We start from the raw sequence: 13,971 nt of genomic DNA on the forward strand, positions 1-13,971 counted from the left end.
TTGATATAGTTGGATTAATATTTACCATATTTGTTGCTGTTTTCTATTCACTGCCCTTGTTTTTTGTTCCTATTCTTGTCTTCCACTCTTGTTCTGTGTTTTGTGGTTTTGACTGAGTATTTTATATGATTCCAATTTCTCTCCTTTTTTAGCGTATTATACTAAATACTACATTTTCACTTTTTTTAGTGGTTGCACTAGAGTTTGCAGTATACATTAACAACTAAGCCAAATCCACTTTCAAGTAACACTATACCTCTTCATGGGTAGTGCAGGTACTTTATAACAGAGTGTTCCCAATTCCTCCTTCCCATCGTTTTAACATTGCTGTCATTCATTTCACTTATCCATTAGCTGTAGTCATCTAATATATTGTTGCTATTATTATTTCAAAACTCTTATCTGTTAGATTAAGAGTAAGAAACATAAAAGATTTTATACGTCATTTGTTTGTTCCTTCTTGAATGCTCTTTCTTTATGTATATCCAAGTTTCTGACCTACATCATTTTCCTTCTCTCTGAAGAACTTATCATTTCTTTCAAGGCAAGTCTAGTCAATTTTTGTTTGTCTCAGAAAGTCTTTATTTCTCTTTTATGTTTGAAGAAATTTTGCTGGATACAAAGTTCTAGACTATGGGTTGTTTTATTTTTTTCCTTTCAGCACTTTAAAATATTCCACTTCACTCTCTTCTTGCTTGTGTGGTTTTTGAAGAGAAATAATAAAATTCTTATCTTTGTTTCTCTAGAGGTAAAATGAGTTTTTTTCTTCCCCCTTCTGGCTTTTTTCAAGATATTTTCTCTGTCTTTGATTCTTTGTAATTTTAATACAATATACTCGGCGGAGATTTTTTGACATTTGTCCTTGTTGGTGTTCTCTGAGCTTCCTGGATCTGTGGTTTGGTGGCTGTCATTGATTTTAGACAATTTGCAGCCATTATTACTTCAAATATTTCTTCTATTCCTTTCTCTCTTTCTTCTCCTTCTGGTACCCCCATTACTCTATGTTACACAATTTGTAATTGTCTCACAGTTCTTTGGATATTTTGTTCTATCTTTTTATCCTTTTTTCTATTTGCTTTTCAGTTTGGGAAGTTTCTATTGACATATCTTCCACTCTACTGATTCTTTACTTGATTATGATCAGTCTACTAATGTGCCCATCAAAGGCATTCTTCATTTCTGTTACAGTGTTTTTGGTTTCTATCATTTCCTTTCAATTCTTCTCTACAGTCTCAATCTCTCTGCTTACACTACCCATCTGTTTTTGTATGTTGTCCACCTTTTCCGTTAGATCTGTTAGCATATTAATCATAGTTATTTTAAATTCTTGGTCTGATAATTCCAGAACCTCTGCCATATCCAAGTCTGGTTCTGATGGTTGCTCTGTCTCTTCAAACTGTGTTTTTTATCTCTTAGTATGCCTTGTAATTGTTTGCTGAGAGCCAACATGATGTACTGGGTTAACAGAACTGAGGTAAATAGGCCTTTAGTATGATGTTTTACGTTTGTCTGGCTAAGTGTTAGGCCATGTTCATTGTTCACTGTAGCTGTAGGTGTCAGAGGACTCAATTTCCTTTAGTGTCCTTGTTCTTGTCTCTCCTGTTGTTTTGAGTTTCCCTAGGAACTCCTTTTTTTTTTTTTTTTTTTGGAGTCTGAGCCTTGCAGTTCTTTCTGTTGTCATCCCCTGTCATTATACTGGAGTCTTGTTTATGTGGTGGTGAAGTATGGGGCAGGGGAAGTGCTATAATCCTATGACTAGATTTCAGTCTTTAGTAAGCCTGTGCCTCTAGGCTGTGACCTTCACAAGAGCTTCTCAGCCTTCTCCCCCCAGCCTTTGGTGACACAAGAAATCTAGAGGTGGCTGGAGTGGGGGTATTTCCATTCCTCCAGGTCAATAAAGCTGGTAAACTCTGGTCAGTTAGGCTCACTCTGGTAAAGTAGTTTCCCTGGAGCATAGGTGTAAAGGAAAAACTCTGGTTTTTTTCTTTCCCACATAGGGAAAAACCCAATTCTTCCCTACTGTGAGTTTCTTCCCTATTTGTCTCCTTTACTACTCACACAGAACACTTCACTTCTGATATTTCTTGTCACCAAATGTATGGAAGTTTTCCCTTACAACAGTGTGACACTAGCTGGGTGTCCCACAGTATAAGTCAATTCTGACACTACCTACTCAGACCCCACAGGCTTATTTCCCCAAGACTGCAACCTACCCCCACTTCAGATACCAATCACAAGCCCAGGTCCTTCTGACCAACCAGCTATAGATCCAAGGTTCCAAAGACCCCCTCCTTGGGTTCAATTAATTTGCTAGAGTGGCTCACAGAACTCAGAGAAATATTTATTTACATTTACCAGTTTATTAAAGATATAATAAAGGATACAGAGTAACAGCAGATGAAGAGATACATGAGGCAAGGTCTGGGAGTTGGAGTGTGTCACCCTCCCAGTATGTGGATGAGTTTACCCATCAAGAAGCTATCCCAACCCACTGTCATTGGAATTTTATAGAGACTTCCTCACATAGGCATCATCAATTCTTAACTTCATTTCTAGCCCCTCTCTCCCATCTTGAGGTTGGGGGTGGGGCAGGGCTGACAATTCCAAGCGTCTAATCATGGGTTGGTGTTTCTGGTGACCAGCCCCCATCCAGCCATTCAGGAGCCCATCAGAATCACCTCATTAGAAGAATAGATGTTCCTAGTGCTCTTAGGATTTTACAAAGATTTTAGTACCTCTGTGTCTGGAATTGGGGACAGAGACCAATATATATTTCTATTATCTCACAGCAGGCCTTTGTTAAAGAGAACAGGACACTCTGGGTTACTTTTCATATTTTGAAATGAGTACTTTCCCCTCCCCCTGCTGGAAGCACCATGGAGTTTCCTCCAGTCTTCACAGTGAGAACCTGCTAGTGCTCCCAGGAGGTAAAATTCACGAAAGTGTGCCCCCTCCTCCAAAGACTGGGCCCCATAGTTTTTAACTCTCAAGCTAGTACACAATAAGCCTCCAGCATTTCATCAATTACAGTTTGTATTCCTACCAGTAATAGCCATGCTTTTTATCTTCTATATTCTGATCCTTTGGCACCTTGAGGCTTTGTTGACCCTGGAGGGACAGCCCTCCCAGTTTTAGTTAACTCTTAGGGATAGCAAACAACTCATCTGCAAGCTTTCCTTTCGTATGCAAACCAACCAACCCAGAGTTTATAACCTCAACCTTTATCAAGCTCATACTCTGGGCCTCTATCCACCCGCCCTATTCACCCCAGGGCCTGGTAGCAGAACAACTAGGGAATGCCCCTATGCTCCAGGGCCCATTGAAATTATTCAGATTAGCCAATCCTAACCCTGCTTACCCTGACTCACTCCTTCCTTTCCTTAGAAACCATAATAAAGGCTCTTGCCCACATTTTTCCTCTCTGCCTTGCTACTGACTGAGCCTTGTACTTCCTCATGTGGCCCTATGTGACACGGTGTTGCTTGGGATCTCTAAGTACAAAAACCTCTTCCTCCATGGCAGTCATTTCCACGTCTGAGTATCTTACCATACCTAATTAAAGTAAGTCCTGAATACTCTCCCTTCAAGCACTACAAGCACTGGCTCCCATGGAGGGCTTCTGCTCAAGGTAAGCTATGATTCTCCGCCTCTGCAGTTTGCGGACAGTAGCTTGCCCTACAAACTCAATTCTCTGATGGATCTAAGAAGAATTTTCAGTTTGTTCAGCTTGTTTTCTTGTTAGTGGGATGGAGCTCTTCACACATTGGAGTGAAACCCACAAGTCCAATCATTTCATTTTTTACCTATTTTCTCTATCTTCTTAGCCAAGGCAGAACAATTCTTTTTCCAGTATCCTTTATAATTACAGTTTCTTGAAGTATCTTTATCAAGAAACTCCCTCCATTGGGGTTTGAATACTGAATGGGACCTTTATAAAAGCACAAAACTGACCATGTCACCTCTGCTTAAAACTCTTCTAGCGTCCTTCCTACCCACCCACTACCTAACCCTGCCCTATACCCACTCGCTGCACACACCCCCACACCCCCACACACTCTATTTTCACGCTAGGTCTTAGCTTAGAAGTTTCTTCCTCCAGAATATCTTCCTCAGGTCTGGGTGAAGCCTACCACTGTGCTTCTTTGATTCTACCAGTATCCTAGTTTGAGATCCAAGAAGAGAACTCTGGATAGTTTATCTTTGAACCACAGAGCAAATTCTGTTTGCTAAATCCAGCATGCTCCCCTTACATCACACTTGTATAGATATTATCTCAGTTGGATTTACCTACCACACTTTGAGATAGATGCCTATAGATAAATCAGGTCCCCTGGAAGCAGAGCCTGAGATGGGGATTCTTGTGCATGTGATTTATTGAGGGCAGCTCTCAGGAGACAAGGAGTAAGGGAAGCAGGACAGATCAAGGGAAGGAGCTGAGCAAAGCTGTGTGTTCAGCTGGGGTCTAGCCTCTGCCTGATCCCACAGGGAGCTCTGGAGCGTGAATGAACCACAGACTTGCTCTGCCTGGAGGCCAGAGGACTGGACTTTTTGTACCCCATATCAGTTAACAATTGGCTGTCAGCTGACTTGAGGAGAGGGGAGGCATGTAAACTCCCAGACATTTCCCAAGATGGTTTCCATCAACAATGGGCTCCCTTGGGAAGGGAGAAGCTGTGAACTGTAAGAGACAACATGCATAGCAGCTAAGGGACAATGCCACGGCCAGATAATGGAGATCTGGGTAGACCACCATCAGCATACCCATGAGAAAACTGATTCAGAGAGAACAAGAAACCTGCCCAGTGTTACCGAGGTAATAACCAGCAGAACAAGGTTTCAGGCCCAAATATCCAGACTCTGAATCCCCAGCTCACTCTGCCCAAATCCACCAGCGACCAGTTTTGGTTGCTGTTTCACGGGGTGGCTTGCTTCTCAGAATGTAAAGCTCAAGGGTCAGGGAGCAGCGAGGAAAACTCTCTGTGGCTGCTACATTGCATGCACAACCTTGAGAGGCTGGAAAAGGAGTGGACAGAGGCAAGAACTTGAGAACCTGGGACTCCTTGTCCTGGACTCCATCACTGATGGGACTGCTGCTGGGGATGTTGGGTGACGAAACTCCACTCTGCCCTGCCCTGCCCAAAGTTGGGGCTCTCACAGCTCTGTTGGGAAAATCTGCCTAGTCATGGCAGAAAAGCCTGGATGGGGAGCCACTGTGAAAAGTGAGAACCTGTGCTCTGCAGCCAGATCAGGTTCCAGGCGATGCCCACTTAGAGCACAAAAATGGCAAGGCAGGCTGGAGGCGGGAGGGAAGGAGGAGGGCTTTTGTTGAGTACCTCCCATGAGTCAGACCCTTTCTTCCTGTTTTAAATTAACCTAACTATGTACGGAAATAGTGGCTATTAGAGCCATTTTACTGGTGAGGAAACTGAGGTGCAGAAAAGTTAAGTAATTTATCTGTGGTCACAGAGATAAGTAAATGATAGAACTGATATTTTCGGGCAGACTGGCCTCGCTCCAAACCTGTGTTCTTTATACAAGTAAAAAGATCTTATTTCCGGATAAGAATATCAGAGTAATGACGTCCGTTCTCAGAAGTCAGTCACTGTGTCATGTTCATTAACAAGCTGATGGAGTAGTAACATCCCCATGTTAGAGATGAGCTGAGACTCAGAGAGGTTAAGTGACTGGCTCAAAGACACCCTGCTAGTAAGTGGTGGAGAGGTTGCTTATTAATACCAGAAACTCATTACAATTTTTCCTGCATTTAATGTGTAACTGCCCAGCTGGGATACTTGTGCTTACACTAGGTGTTGGGCAAGCTGTTGGGGAAAGTTCACACTTGAGAGTAGATTCTGCCCAGCCAGGCCATTTGCCAGTGCTATAAAGTCATGGTATAAAATAACAGCAACAACGTGGGAGCAGCGCTGAGACACAGGATCAGAACCGACTTCGCTGCTCTCACCCCCACCCCCTCCCGTCCCTTCCCTCATGCCAGGTGGGGCACATGAGGGGACAGCCCTTGGAGAATGGAGCCAGCAGGCCCTCCGCGTCTCAGTCTTCCAGCCTTACCAAACAGAGGCTCACGCTTGGCCTCAGTCCTGGGCGTCAGGAGAGGACTGAGCTCTGACCCAAGGGACTGCACCCCCGGGCAGAGGAAGGCATGTGTCTGGGTCTCTAGCTGAGGTTTAGGTGAGAGTGTGGGAGTGCCAGGCGGTCAGACGAGGGAGACATTAGCTCTCAGCCGAGACCAGAGGCTCTGTCTGAAAGAGGTGGCTTTTGGAACCAATAAGGTCCAGGAAGCATCGTGAACATCTGATTTCTCACAGCTGGGGGCACTTTCCTGGGGTCGAGGCCCGTGAGGCCAGAACTGTTCATTCCCTGCCCCTGCAGGTGACAGGTCCGGGAGGAGACCCTCGAGGAAGCGGACTCACAAAGCCGAGAACGCGCCAGGCAGGCGCCGAGCCCCGCCTGGCCAGAAGGAGCGGGCCGGGGGCAGCCCGGGGTCGGGGTCTCCCCAGAGGAAGCAGGCAGAGCGCAGGGGACGCAGAGAGCAGCTGGGGGAACGGGAGCGAGGCTCGGCAGAGAAGACCTGCGGAGGGAGGAGGAAGAGGGACGGGAGAGCTTCCCTCAGGGAGCCCCGAGCACCTCCAAAGAAGGAGAAGGAGGTGCGGAGGAAGGAGATGTGGAAGCAGCTGAAGAAACACAGGTGTGTTGTGACCAGGCTTCAGGCGCGTTTCAATCCGCGCTCTCCCTCTCCTTCCAGCCCTGCTTCCTCCCTTGATAAGGGCCAGGTGTCGTCTTCCCCCCTCATTCTCTCCCATAAACGGGCGGCCCCTGCGCTCTTTTCTTTGTCCCTGCCTTTGCCCCTGCCAAGCTCTTCGCGGTTGGGGGTGGAACGGGATGAGGGTCACAGCCATCCCAGGTTGAGGGGCCACCGCACACTCTCGACTCAAACCCCTCCTGGAGCACAGGTGCAAGTGGAGCTCTGAGTGGGGAGGTGACATGGCAGCAGGGTGAGAAAAGATCCCAGTTCTCCTCAATTTCAGCTGGTGACTCACCACAGCTCTTGATGAGGAGCTGAGAGAAATTAACAAAATTGGATTTAGGAGTCATTCCAGGGCTTAATCACACCATTTCCTAAGCTGACCTGTGCCCTCTTCTGCGAAATGTGGCTTTGATCTAGAAGAACTTCAAAAGTTCTACCAGGGGCTTCCTGGTGGCGCAGTGGTTGAGGGTCCGCCTGCCGATGCAGGGAACGTGGGTTCTGTGCCCCGGTCCGGGAAGATCCCACATGCCGCGGAGCGGCTGGGCCCGTGAGCCATGGCCGCTGAGCCTGCGCGTCCGGAGCCTGTGCTCAACAACCGGAGAGGCCACAGCAGTGAGAGGCCCACGTACCGCAAAAAAAAAAAAAAAAAAAAAAAAAAAAATTCTACCAGCTCTGAAATTCTAGGATTTGAGGTTTGATTTACTTGCTGTGTTTCCTTTGTTCCATTAGCATCTGCATACGGGGGTTAGTGGATAGAGCCAGTTTATGGAATCAGCAAGTTGGGATTTTAGTTTCATTTTTTGCTACCAATTTTGATGGGACATCTCCCTGTCTTTGCCTCCCTCTTCCACTTTACTTTGCATCACTTCTCAGGATGTTTTAAGAATCCCCATTGATAATGGGCTGGGAGGCTTTGGAAACAGAGATACCAGGACTATGGCAAAGAGCTGATGCTCCTTCCAATGGTTTCTAATAAACCTTCCTTGCCCACACCCTCACTCAGGTATTCCACTGTACATCTCCAACTTTACAGAGAAGAAATTAAGGCCCACAAAAGGGGCCACTGATTTCTTCTGTCACCCCTGCCAGCCATCCCTGGCTCAGTTAGGGCTTTTGTCTACTGTCTGTCTGGTTGTCCCTAGACCTGAGCTAACAGGATAAAGGGTGCATGGTGTCCTTAGCAACTTAGAGAGAACTTGAATGCATCATTGACGGGCCCCAGAGTGTTCGGAACTTTAGAAGGAGGCGGTCCCATCCTGTCTGGATGGCAGATGCAAAGTAAGGGATGCAGACAAGGACTCATTCGTGCCATTTTCAGCTGAGTGCCATGGCAGGGCATAGAGAAATGAAAAATATCCAGTCCTGTTCCTCAGAAACTGACAGTCTAGCAGGGGAGGTAGGACATGGGCATCAGCTATCACAACACAAAGCAGAAGGCAATATGTATGCAAGAAAGGATTTGATGAAGAGCATGTTGCTGGGAGGCTGCGGTTCCTCCACGAAGAAGATAAATATTTCATTAAGACTTTAAAGCCCAGGTGGAATTTGAACAAGCAATGACTGAATGTCCCACCCCCCTACCACCACCCAAACTGAGGGAACAACTTATGCAAAGACTCAAAGGCAGATATCCTGCGGGGCGGGGTGGGGGGGTGAGATAAGGCAAAAAGTCCCTGTTCTCTAGGCTTTCCAGCATTTAAGAGCTAGGGTCCCCCCCTTCTCCACCTCACTCCTGTGACCTCTCCTTGCTCCTTAGGAGTTGATCAGAAGCTAAACTCACAGAGGCAAACTGGTCTCTAAAACCTGTGGTAACCCAATCCCACATCCTGATATTTCCATTTATCAACGTGCTAAAAAGGCTGCCCAGGCAGAACCCTTCTCCAGCCTCTCCCTCACCCCCTGTCAGCTGCTGCCATCTCAGCTGAGAGTCACTGTTTTCATGAGTGAAGGAGGCTGTGAGTAGTACAGACAAGAACTTGGATTTTGTGGCAGGCGAGCATAGTCTTGTCTGTGAGATGGTGAGGGTCATCACGCCCTCCAGCTGGAAGGTCTCTGCAGCTGTGCTGTTCCATACACTAGCCACTAGCCACATGCTAGGCATTTGAAATGTGGCTGGTGTGACTGAGGAACTGAATTTTTAATTCAATTTAATTTTAATCTGATGTTAATACCACTGAGTTAAAAAATTTACTTAACTTGGACAGACAGATGTAGTGTTTGGTTTTTTATTGTTTGTTTGTTTTTGTTTTTGTTTTTTGCGGTACGTGGGCCTCTCACTGTTGTGGCCTCTCCCGTTGTGGAGCACAGGCTCCGGACGCGCAGGCTCAGCGGCCATGGCCCACGGACCCAGCCGCTCTGCGGCATATGGGATCCTCCCGGACCGGGGCATGAACCCGTGTCCCCTGCATCGGCAGGCGGACTCCCAACCACTGCGCCACCAGGGAATCCCCAGATGTAGTTTTGAAGTTGATTTAACTTTGAAGCCAAAGCATTTCTTCTGGGGGAAAAAAAAAAAGACAAACTAGTTTTGTCAGTGCAGATGTGAACATCAAAGGAAAATGATATTCTGTTACTTTATTCATTTACAAGGAAACTTTTAAGTATGTCTAAAACAATTTGGATATGTAAATCTACTTTTTCAACTAAATTTTATGAAATGCAAGTACAGATTAAATATGTTCAATGAAAATTTTGTGCCTGAATTGACATCCACGGTGAGTACAAGATGAACACTGGGTTTTGAAGACAGTACAAAAAGAATGTAAAATGTCTCATTAATAATTTTTACACCGATTACATTACTGTAATTATAAATTATAAATTTTTCATATACTGGGTTAAATGAAATGTATTATTAAAATTAATATGTCCATGTCCGTTTATCGTATTAATATAGCTACTAGAAAACTTAAAATTACGATACATGGCTCACATTATATTCCCACTGGGCAGCCCTGCACGAGCGAGGGTGTGCAGCGTGAGGGGGACTCAGGGGCACGGAGCTTGAGGAGGCAGCCCGCGAGGGCCCCTGGGCTCCAGGAGGAGGAGCGGCCTCCTCTGCCAGGTGGGGGTAGTCGCGGAGGGCTCTGAGGGGGTCAGGCCTGTGTGGGCGGGAGCCGGGGGCGTCTTGGGTGGGCCCCTCACATCCCACGGTGCCCCCGAGGACCCCGGCCTCCTCCTCACTCCCCTCTGCCCCACCCCGCCTCTGCTCCAGGTCATCCTCCTTGGCCTCCAGCTCCTCCGGTGGGGAGTCTCTGTCTGAGGAGGAAGTGGCCCGGATTCTGGAGCAGGTGGAAGACAAGAAGAAGCTCATCGCCACCATGCGGACCAAGCCCTGGCCCATGGCGAGGAAGCTGGCAGGGCTCAGGTGAGCAGTCGTGGTCGGCCAGGGCCCTCCCCGTCCAGAAGTCTCAGCTCCTCTGATGCGCGCAGGAGTCCTTTCCTCCTCTCCACTCCAAGGGGGCTCAACAAGAAGGGGCGTTCACCATCCCACCCTGCTTTGGTCACCTCATCCCCAGCACGCAACTGGCCATCGGGCCCTGCTGTTGGCGAGCACCGAGCGGGGCCTGGCAGAAGACAAGGAGGATCGTGGCCCTCCGGCTACGCACCCCCCTCCGCTGCCAGGTCACCTCTCTGTCCCGCGCCGCATCTGGTGGCTTCCGCGCCTCCCTCACAACCAAAAAGACACGCCTTCCTTGGGGGTGGGGGAGACTTTCCATGACCCCCATCTCAACAAGTTCAGACCTCTTTTGTGTTCCCTAAGCACTAGAATCTCTCCCCGTGTCACACACTCACCCTTGCAGTGTGGAGAGCAGGCGGAGGGGCTGTCTTAGCTACACTTGGGTCCAAATGCCTAACACAGGGCCCAGCTTGCAGTGAGGTTCCATGAATATTGCGTGGCCTGGTGCCCACGCCCCTGACTCCTATTTGCAACTCAGCTGTTTCCCTGGTTTCCATATGATGAGCCAGCCCACCATGCATTTTATGGCTCTTGACTCTCTGCTGCAGTTTTGACAGAAGGGCAGGACGTTTTTCCTAAAAAAATCCCATTCAGTGTTACCATCTTCCCCCAAGTCCCACCTCGGTCTTTCTGCCACAAGACTGGAATGACTCCCTCCTTCCCTCTGTATAAGAAGCCATTTTCCCTGGTTCCCCTCACACCTGATTTTCCTCATTGCTCAAGTCAAATGCCTCGCCCTTTATCACATAGAACAGTTTGGCAGACATATTTTGACGTTCAGCCTCATCCACTGTCTTTCAAATTATTACGTTGTCTACAACTCAGCTGCAGGAAGAAATGCCTCCCTGTGGTGCCTCCAGGCCAGTGCTGACCAACAGAACTTTCTGGGATGATGGAAATGTTCTAAATCTGCGCTAATAGAGTAGCCTCCAGTCACATGAAACTAGTGAGCCCTTGAAAAGTAGTCAGTGCAATTGAGAAACTGAATTTCTGTTTTATTTTAATTTATTTAAATTTAAGTCATCACAGGTGAATGGTGGCGACAGTTTGGGCAGTAGGTAGAGCTTCAGGCAGCAGGCTGTCTGCCTTCCCAGCTCCCTTTTTCTGAGTCTCTTCTCCCTGCTCCCCCAGAGCCGAGTTCTTCCTCCTTCCATCTGTCAGTCTAACAGAACCTCACCCCGACTCAGGTGTCACTGGAACACATCTTTTATTAACCGTGGAAAAAGAGCAATGTTGATGCTTATGGAAATGAGATCTCCAGCTGGCTGGAAGTCTCGGGGACCATGAAAATCCCTGAGGGCCATTCATCTGCCCTGAGGAGAAGTCTGCATCTCCTCCAGGCCTGGGGTCAGATTTCCTGCTCTTGGTGGGGGTGGGAAGTGGCTAAGGCCCTAGAAGCTGAAAAGACTCTTGTCTCTCCCACTGGAGCAGGTCTCCCCTCCTTTTCCCTCTTGCAAGACTCCTTATCCCAAACTCAGGCTCTCCAGCTTCTGGGTCTCAGCTCCACTGGTGCCTCTGCCCTCCCACCTGGCTAGTTCCTACCCTCTGAGACTCAGGCCAGGTGTCCCTCTGCAGGGAAGTCCCCATTACCCCTCCCTGCATTCAGGCTGAGTTAGTTACTGTCTCTCTGACCCCTAAGGCCCTCACTTGACTGGATGCTCTTGTTTGCAGAGCTGTTTCTTATTCATCTTTTAATATTCTTTCTTTTTTTATATATTTCCAACATTTGCTGAGTGCTCCCTATGTGCCAGGCACTGTTCTGAGCGCTGGGTGTGTAACAATTCATTTAATCCTCATAATCACCCTTTGATGTAAGTACCATTATTATTGCCCCCATTTTACTGATGAGCAAACTGAGACACAGAGCAATCTAGTAATTTGTCCGAGGCTAAACAGTGAGTTTAGTGGTCTGGCCAGAATTTGAACTCAGGAATTCTGGCTCCAGAACATGCACTCTTAAATTGTAACTGCTTCTCTAGGATTACTAGACATTCTAGAATACACCCCTTTGCCTCCTGTATGATTTCCTCTTCTGGCAATAAAGTCTTCAATTGCAGATCTGCAGATAGCATCCCCAGACTACATCTTTTTTTAGGAGCAATGGTGTGGGGTCCCCAGCCTCTGGCCCACTCAGGCAGCTGGCATAATTGTTGTAGACAATCAAAGAAGGATGGCAAGGCATAAAGAGCAGCAGCAGTGAATTGGGGCAAGCCTGCCTTCACACCTCTACCATACCTGTGTGGTTTGACTGGCTATTCAGTCCCCCTCAGGCTGGCTTCCTTCCCTTAACCTCTCTGAGCCTCACAGCTGTCTTTTGTAAAGTAGGAATAATAATATCTACCTGCAGAGTTGTTCTGACAAATAAAAAATATTTAAGTACCCAGCATATAATATGCAATTAACAGATAGTAGTTACTGCTATTAAAGCTTGAACATCTTGTTCCAGACACTGTGCTGAACCCTGAGAGATGAGGATGGGGAACAAAGATGAATCAGAGAAGATATTATTAATGCACATCATTAATAATGAAACGAGGCAGGCTGTGATGTTGGCAAAAGAGTTTCTAGTGCTCATGAGTCAAGGATGTTTGCTTTAATCATAGAATTAATCAGGTATGTCACTCAGCTTTGTCAGAAACCTAATGTGTTAGAAAATTACCCAAAGTGAGATCTGAAGAATTCCACTTCTAGGAAGATGGAGTAGATATACTTCTCCATAGTCTTCCCACTAAGTACAACTGAAACCCTGGATAGTATGTATAAAGCAAACATAAGAGACTCAGAAAGGTGGAGAGAAGAAAGGCAGACTGGCTAAGGACCTCGGGGTCAAATGAATGACAGAGCATTGAGTTCCAATTCTCCTTTTTGCCTGTATATCCAGACTGGATATTGGAGAAGCTGGCTGCCCCCAAACACTGACAGACACACACAAAAGCACCTCAAGAAAAGTCTGCTGTCTCTAGCCAAAGGACCAGAAAAGGGACAGCCTCGCAAGACAGAAGACTTGTAAACAATCACAACCCTACTCCAGCCAAACACCATAAACAAATGAGCAGCTGTAGCCCCAGCCCTGGCAGCAAAAGCCAAGTGGAGAAGCCTACATTTCCTCCCTTGCCAGGCTGTAACATGGTGCCCCTAACACCCCCATCAAGTGTCAGAGAAGGCCAAGTGAGGAGCAGGGACTCTCATCCCCACTGGGCAGTAATGAGCCCTCTCTCTCCCTGTGGTGTCAGTGGAGACTACATGGGGAGTCTGAAATTTCACCACCACCTGGCAGTAACAAGGTATCTCTTCAAGCCAGGAGGATATGAGTGGAAGGCTTGTGGGAGCTTGAACTCCCATCCCTGCTCAGCAGTAACAAGGAGCTCCAGCCCAACCCCAGGTATCAAAGGAGGCCAAGTGAATAATCTGGACTTCCACCTAGGAGTAAGCAGGCAGCATCCCCCTTCACCTACTGGAGCAGTGTCAGAGGAGGCCTGCTGAAACACAAGATTTAAATAAGATCCAGAGTCTCATAACATAATATCTCAAATTCCGGGCTTCAGTTGAAAACTCAGTCGCATTACCAAGAACGAGGAAGTTCTCAGACTTGAATGATAAAAGATAATCAACAGATGCTAACATCAAGAGGACATATATATTAGAATTATCTGATGAAGATTTTAAAGAAACCATCATAAAAATGTTTCAGTGAGCAATTAGGAACACATGAAACAAATGAAGAAATAGAAAGTCTCAGAAAATG

At 46.9% G+C, this 13,971-nt stretch overlaps 1 protein-coding gene across 1 annotated transcript in view; it reads left to right on the plus strand.

Moving 5' to 3' along the window:
* The window catches only part of TMC2 (transmembrane channel like 2), a gene marked incomplete at its 3' end in the record, with an annotated part of 79,473 nt that overhangs the window by 13,116 nt on the left and 52,386 nt on the right, over positions 1-13,971 (plus strand). Inside the window, exons 2-3 of the mRNA XM_082644508.1 lie at positions 6,391-6,706; positions 9,981-10,133. Coding sequence (XP_082500634.1) covers positions 6,391-6,706; positions 9,981-10,133 — 469 coding nt within the window. The remainder of the gene's footprint in view (positions 1-6,390; positions 6,707-9,980; positions 10,134-13,971) is intronic.

The sequence above is a fragment of the Mesoplodon mirus genome (assembly GCF_964341445.2).
Source record: "Mesoplodon mirus genome assembly, chromosome: 15".
Classification (NCBI taxonomy): Eukaryota; Metazoa; Chordata; class Mammalia; order Artiodactyla; family Ziphiidae; genus Mesoplodon; species Mesoplodon mirus.